The sequence below is a fragment of the Sycon ciliatum genome, chromosome 2 (assembly GCF_964019385.1).
Source record: "Sycon ciliatum chromosome 2, ocSycCili1.1, whole genome shotgun sequence".
NCBI classification, from domain to species: Eukaryota; Metazoa; Porifera; class Calcarea; order Leucosolenida; family Sycettidae; genus Sycon; species Sycon ciliatum.
Window position 1 is genome coordinate 26,068,980 of NC_088644.1, and position 7,707 is coordinate 26,076,686.

Below are 7,707 nucleotides of genomic sequence, written 5' to 3' on the forward strand. Positions count from 1 at the left end.
CGATTTTGCAGTACCATGTACGATTTTTGTGGAAACCAGCTTTCATGGCCACACAAGTACAGAAATACCGTACCTCAACAAACTTCTACCGACTTCTACCAGCCTCAAACCTGGTAGAGCCGGTAGAGGAAAGTAGAATCAACCGTTTGGAGTAGAAATAAACGAACACATGTACCGAAAGAAGTAGTTTCTACCCAAACCTGTAGATCAAAAACGAACGCCCCCTTAGTGAAGCATCAAGAACTAAAGTCAGGAGAGCTGTTGACCTCTTGGCTTACTCCATTCTCAATATACATGTACATGTAGCCAGAAGTGCAAAACCTGTACCAAGCTTCTACTGGCAACAGTGTTGTTCACATCGCCACGTATAGTCACACGAGTCCTTCAAAGTGTAGTGTACCATTGCATAGCTGACTCACGTCTCCCCAGCATAGCAAACACTGTTTGTTTGCGAGGGGACATGATCAGAGTGTGAAATATACAATGTTCGTTTCAGGGATGACGTAATTTTCTGTGGCTCCCCTGAACCAACTGAACACACTGCCTTACGTGCAGTCGAACTACTGTCGTGGACATGGAAATCCGGCCGCACGTCCAGCGGCCCCAGGGCGCTGGCCATGCAGCCGTGGGTAAGCAGTACACACATGCATTACATGTACATGGACAGTCATGTTCATGTACATGCGCTGCAGCGCAATGCGCAGCGCAATGGTCGCATCAGATCAACATGACTGTGCACAACGTAACTGTCGTTCTGTACGCGCTGAGGGCGCCGGTCCCGGTCAATCGACTGGGTTTCCATGTCAACGACAGTATGATAAGATATACCCCGTGGGCAGCAGGAAAGTGAACTTAGTATCCAATGTACTTCTTATCCTAACATACTTCAGTATGGATCAATTGTTCAATACACCCATGCTCCGGACAATATCCATACTAAGCAAGGGTATGTCTTATAAGTGAATTCTGTCGGACTGTGTTCTTACATTCCCGTGTAGATGCAGTGAACAGCGTCGCTGAAACCAACAATGGAGACAGCAGCCGTGGGAAGGCTAGTGGCGATGCCAACAACACCTCTGCTCATGTTCCTGCTGCTCCTGTCTATACTGGTGGTGATGTCCTAAACGTGAAGTCACCCGTGACATCTTCTCACCAAGCTTTGCCCAATACTGAAACTGCCACCAAGGGAGACGCAAGTCACGTTAGCTCCGAGTCAAGAATTTCCGAGAGTGCAGAACCGTTGGACATATTTCCTGGTCCGCAGCGCAGCAGTACGCCAATTGATCCAAATTCGCATGAAGATCAACCCGGTGTGTCTGCAGATGAGACGACTGCCCGGCGTACCTTACACATCAGTCCGAACGCTTCACTCACATCTACCAAGTCAGCATCATCACCTCGCCTTGCACCTCGTTCCGCCAGCTCCCGTCGCCTGGAGGAATTGCTGAATGCTATAGAGGACCGAAGTATGGAACAGCTGCGGACACTGTCCTCACTTTCGTCAGACGTGAAGAAATTCAACAGGCAAGACAAGTTGCGTGTTTTGTATGTGTGCATGCTTTCAACATACAGTATCTTCCGGGGTCAGAGCTGCAATCTTTTCACCAAAGAGGGCCGATTTACAAGTTACCCTAAACATTTATTCTCATAGAAACAAATACAAACTGGAATATGTTACTCCGCCTCCAAAGAGGGGAAGGGATGGCTTGCACCCCAATATTGGCAGCCCTGGCCCCGGAAAATACGAGTCTGTTTCTTTGCCTTTTGGTGTTTTCTTTTCTTTGGAGTAATTCGATCTCTGTGTGACCTTTTCTCCTTCATGCTCCCTCTCGCCCTGTGCGTGTTCATGTTTGTGTACGTTTCCACTATGGATAGCTCTGGGTTGGACCGTTCCCAGCAAACTGGCTGTGTGTTGCAATAGTACAAGTCCCAGGCCATGAGTTGACTGTGTGTCCTGCTGCTTGGCTAACACAAGTGTGCCCTTATGAAGATTTGCTCGTGATTGTTTCTTTCTGTTGTCTTCTTTTTGTGCAGGAGGGAATCACTGCGTCGCTCCAACACTAATGATAGGAGTGGGCCATCAACGGCATCCATGCACCAGGTATTAAAGCATTGTACAAACTACTGCTCAATGAACTGCGGAGCTTTCCTAGTGTATAGCGCCACAATTTTTGATCTTCCTTGGGTTCAGACTGTTCAGTGCAGCAACTTTCCATGCATTTCTTTACACACGAATACTATTCTGAGGTTAGCCCGGCTTTGTGCCCGAGGGCAAGTTCCCACTTCGTTGGTCACTAGTGTAGTACTTCACAGTGCCATATAGTAGGCATATAGTAGGCATATACGGCAATCCGCGAATAGACGATCACAATTGTCATGCAATGTGCTGGTAGCACTAGTTGCTAATCTGCCATGAAGTGCTACCAGCATATTGCATGACCACTGCGATCCTCTATTCGCGGATGTGTGCCGGCCGCAGAGCAAACTGTTTTGCTGTGATTCCCTGACTGATGTGTTTATGTGTGTTATGGCTTGTGTTTACCAGTACTCCATCACACACTTCCAAACATCCAGGCTGCGCAGAGTATCCACGCGTGACTACAGTCAGCCGCGGCTTCAGAACTGCCACACCGAAGAAGACACACCACCTCAGCCAGATGTCGACAAGCCTGCTTCGCCACTACAAACAACAGGAGCAGCAGAAGCGCCAGTTGCATCCATAGCAGGGCCGGCACGCTTGGCTGACCCCAAGTTGGAAGGATAGTTATTCTGTCTCTCGCACATGGGGTGGCTTGCCATCATGACAGTACAAACCTTCACAATCATTATACTCTACATATAGCCTTACATACAAACTTCATGATAATTTTTTAACATATGGCCACTACTTCACTGGGTCTCTTCTCGTTATGAGGACATCCACAAGTAGCAGTGCACAAACCAGTGCAGTATGTGCCGTTGTCTATTTCACTGTACCACTCGCAGAGATCCCCATATTTTCTATTATATTATCTACTCTCTAATGGAGTGATAACTTTTATACTAGGTGAAGTCTGGGTTGGGAGGTGTTTTTATCCGTGGGCACAAAGAAGCCAACTATATAACTTTTGTTTTTGGACATTCATTTTTATGAATCTTTTTTTTTTACTTTATCACAGGGATCTCCCTCCACACGGTACAAGTAGAATCAAGACTACAGTCATAAGCTTTTCCTCTTGCCTCTTGGTGGTATCAAGACAAGAGTAGTACTGAAACGATTATAATAATATTGATTATTCGTTACTGATTCAATAAGATAAATATCGAACCATTATTTCGTTGCTATTCAAGAGTATGACAGCAAGAGTACAGAGGGTTGTGTACCGGTACTCTTGATGATGGTGAAGACGAGTATGCAAGTATCCCTGTCTCTGCCAAAACAAGCTGATACCGAATGGCCTCCACACACAGAGGGGGTCGGTGCCAAGTCATAGATGCATGCGACTCTACTGTAGTCTAGGGAGCTCACATACGAAAGCAGCTGGCAATTAATTGGAGAGCCACTTGGTTGCACAGAGACAACTTTCCCAAACATAGAGAAGGTGTTGCTGTAGACACACCTATGCTACTCTTATGCAAGTACACTCGATCCCCATAACCCCAAGCACACAAAGAGCAAAACGCGCTGTTGAACGGTATACCATTGGTCTTGCTCTGATAACACACTCTCTCATGGATTCAAAGACAGCGGAATTTTGAAATTGCAGTATGTCTGTATAGGACGCTAACGTTATCACACCTGAGCGCCAAACCAAAAAAAAGCAACGGGAGGTACGTAAAACGTTACAAGGTAAACACATGAAAACCTAAAGAAGTAGTCACAATGTACAGTTATTATAATCACTGCTATGCACATGATAAACTGCATGATTGACTTGATGGCTGCTGCCTGGACGGATGCAGGTAGCTGGACATACAGTCCAGCCCGACTAACTTTCCCCGATGGATTTCATTCTCTTGTCTCACCGTCTTCTTCTTCCTCGTCGACTCCACGTACGTACAGGACATTGTTACACCTGAACATCAAACAAAACACAAGAGGCAGGGAAGGCAAATGCATGAGGAAGAGCTACAGACGCATTTCAAACATACAACAGTCACAATCTCTGCTACCCACATAAACTGCATCAACTTGATAGCCGGATGGAACTCTGGCCTCTCGTACGATGAATAATATGCAATAAATTCCGGGCTGTCCAAGAACTCACTGATGCTTTACCGTTCCTTCACCGAGGACCTCTAGAAAAAGTGACCGGTGATACTGATTTGGGGGTCAGAACAATTATAAGAAATCTGAATGAAGCCAGTCGGCCCAGATAAACTCTTTCCCAGCATTAATTTGTTTCACGCAAATGACTGCACGCACTACGTATCACAACTTTTGTTTCCCTTCATCGATTTTGACAGTCTTGGGCTTCATGGAACACATCAGCGCATGTTTCACAAGCTAGAGCGCAACAACACATGTGCAACAGTCCTGGTAAGACAGACAAAACAGGACTTTGAGACAATTTGCTAAAATCCCTGGTATTTGTTGTGGGTTCACCGTAGAGCGCTGCTCTGTTCTGTAGCTGACAGCTTAAAATCTGTGCCTGACGGCACACTGGTCTATGCATGCCTGAATTGTCATGCAGCAGGGGGAAATCCCATGAGTGACACTACAAGCAGAAGTGAAAATTTGCTGCAGAACGTAGAATACCTCGTGGGAGCCGTAACTCCACTATTCGACCTCGGACTTGATCGAGCCGACAGCTGAGAGCTTTTAAATGGGAACCAAAGGGCAGTAAAAATTACTAAAAATACCAGGAGATGACACACCACTGATCAAGATTTTTGATACCCGCCTAGCGCCTCATGAAAAAAACTCTTGCAAAAGTGATGATCTTTCAAATCAATCTAGAAACTTTTGCTGCACGTGAGAAGGCATCACCATCCACACAAGAGCTTCCACAGGCAATTGGTAGAAAAACATCAGCGTCAGGGTTGTGCTGAAAGGAATAACCGTTGACAGTCGTCTCAATTGACTCAATGCCCAAGGAGAACGTCGGCGATTTGCTGGAGTAAGCAACTTTTGTTGGTGTTGAGGAAGCAAGTGAACTGATCGTCTTCAAGTTTCGGCACCTTACTCCTTGAAATGAATTGTTCTCAGGTCCATCAAGGAATGAAATGCGGCCACGTCGTCGTAAATAGCTTGTATCGACACAGAAAAATTCCACACGAACACCTCCCAAAGTGATACCACTGTTGCCGGACATCGATTGCGAAATATATAGTATAGGTTGGTCGATGATCAAAGGCAGACCATAGCAGGAATTCTACATGCTGGAGCAAGAGCGTACCATATTTCCGCGCATATAAAGCCATGGCGCTATATCCGAATATAAGGCCACCCTCGCTTATAAAGCCATGGCGTTATAAGTGAACAAAATTCAATGTGGAGGAAGTTGCATCTGGCGTTAAAGGTGAGTTCAATTCTTTCAGTGAACCTACAGTAGGGGTGATTCTTTCTGCATGTACCCATCCCCACTGTCACATGCCATACCGCCACCGCACCTTCACACAAGTTTGCATGCCACCTTGTACACAATAGGTTCACAATTTGAAATTTTCAGGGAAAATTGAAAGTACATGGATGCTCGACATGAACGTGCAACGGCACCGTACGAGTACTCGAAGTTCATACTGTGCCGATTTTTTTCCATGTACGCGTCTCTCACTTTTAGCGCCACGACGTTAAAACCAAGGCTATTTTCTCCAAACATTTGGTCCAAAACAGCGATGTTTCACCTATAACGCCATGGCTTTCTTTATATGCGCGGAGATACGGTATGTACCGGTAGGTACTTTACATTTTTACTACACGTAACATTACTCCCGGTTCAAAAGTACATGTATCCTGATGTGGAGCGCACAACTCGCATCTGCATGCCTTCGTAACTATCTTACCCTAATCTCACCCACTGGGTGAAAAAATTGAAAACGGTCCTGCGGCAATCGTCAAACTGGTTGCGTATGCTCATGTTATCTTCGGGCACTTTACTACTCCCTGATGTAAGTAGACCTTTCGATTGCTCAATTCGGCTCACACACTGCAGTCATGACGGACAAATCCGTGATACCTCAAGTAAAGGGTTAATCAAAGCATTGATCTATAAACATGGAGACACCGGTTCGGAGCATAGTGGAATGTTTGACATACATGTACATGCACCCGGTGGGTGCGTTCGATTACTGCCATGAATTGATTCATGGGCGGAATCTCGTCGTTTGGGTTCAGGTCACGAGCCCCGGAATCGGTTTGGAATCCATTCACCCTATTCACATGGGGCGGCATGAATGGCCAGGGGCGATTCATGAATGGATTCAACATCGATTCGTGGGCATAATCGAACGCACTCACTGAAGCACAAACTGCCACGTGCAAAAAAAGCAGGCCCTGCAATGGAGCATACCTGATTAAAACCTCTCCGAGATTTCCTTGGATCGCACCGTCAATGTACTCCTCGGTGTTAGCCAGCTGCAAGCAAGAGTACATGATGATAATATCCAACAGCATTGAAGATCTACAACTTTAACTTTTTCACTCGCACAGATAGGGCTGGATGGGCTCATGCTCCAACGACGACAGTTCTGCATTTCTTGCCACACACTAAACATTGGATTAAGAGACAGGAATTCGACTGACGAAACCTTCAGTGTGTTGCTAAACAAGTGTGTATGGTGTCAGTACATGTAACATTACCTCATTACATTTATCACTGATTGATGTGCACAGAAATAATTAATTCATTGATGTCGACACAAGGCCACACCAGTTTCGCAGTGATATAACTATAATTATAATATACTATAGACTTGGGTACACCATAGACTCAACTGAAGGAGCTAATGCCATGCTATGCACGAAAATGTCCAGTTCCGGATTTCTACGCCACTCGAAAATTAAAAAAATTATGGAACGTGCAAATGGCTTCTAGAATACTCGTAATCAGCACTCACCTGCAAATTCATGTACGTATCGACGGCAACTAAGTATCCCTTGTACTCCATGCCCCATTTTAACTTGACCATCACAGGCTTTCCAGTGAGGCCATTCAAAAAGGGTTTGGGGTTGATAAGTGGCAGAGCAGCCTGAGAAATACAAAAATACACCAATCGGAAAAGGGTTGAAGCTGACCTAAAAGCGCAAATCGAGAGCTTAGAGTGCTCGTACCATATCAGGTTGGCTGAACTCCGCACAATTTCCAGAGCTGAGGGGGAAAAACTTCAACAAACAGCTTTCTGCATGGCACACAATGGTCAAACAACCTTCTTCAAAGTGCACTTCTTGGCGTTCGTTTTACGATATTTCTTCCATGAAATTTCAGCACGCGCGGACGCACGCATGGCCTGATAGTCCAGGTATCCATGACAAAGCGGCCAGAGAGCCAAGATCGCCGCGCCCGCGACGCCGTGAACCCCGTGATTGACCGTGATCCCTAGCTAGCTACATCATGTAGCCGCATAAACACACGCTAGCTCCCGTCACCATGGTCACGACGTCAGCGCTAGCGCGCGCTAGCGGTGTACAGACGCGCTATCAGTGAGCGAGCAGACAGTAGTAAAAATACACTGTGCCCATATGCAAACTGATATTTTACTACTCTAGGTAGATCTACGTTTTGGCCT

The 7,707-nt window shown here is 46.0% G+C and overlaps 2 protein-coding genes across 2 annotated transcripts in view; one reads left to right on the top strand and one right to left on the bottom strand.

Annotated features, from left to right (window-relative positions):
- The window catches only part of LOC135809391 (ankyrin repeat domain-containing protein 27-like), a 39,124-nt gene extending 35,914 nt beyond the window's left edge, over positions 1 to 3,210 (top strand). Inside the window, exons 35-37 of the mRNA XM_065322731.1 lie at positions 999 to 1,524; positions 2,035 to 2,101; positions 2,546 to 3,210. Coding sequence (XP_065178803.1) covers positions 999 to 1,524; positions 2,035 to 2,101; positions 2,546 to 2,764 — 812 coding nt within the window. The 3' untranslated portion in view covers positions 2,765 to 3,210. The remainder of the gene's footprint in view (positions 1 to 998; positions 1,525 to 2,034; positions 2,102 to 2,545) is intronic.
- Positions 3,211 to 3,667: 457 nt separating this feature from the next.
- Positions 3,668 to 7,408, bottom strand: LOC135809392 (small nuclear ribonucleoprotein F). Its single transcript, XM_065322732.1, has 4 exons — positions 7,253 to 7,408; positions 7,039 to 7,170; positions 6,492 to 6,556; positions 3,668 to 4,055 (listed from the first exon to the last, which is right to left on the bottom strand). Exons 1-4 carry the CDS (start codon positions 7,253 to 7,255, stop codon positions 3,989 to 3,991), a joined length of 267 nt encoding a protein of 88 aa, XP_065178804.1. The 5' UTR covers positions 7,256 to 7,408; the 3' UTR covers positions 3,668 to 3,988.
- Positions 7,409 to 7,707: the final 299 nt, after the last annotated feature.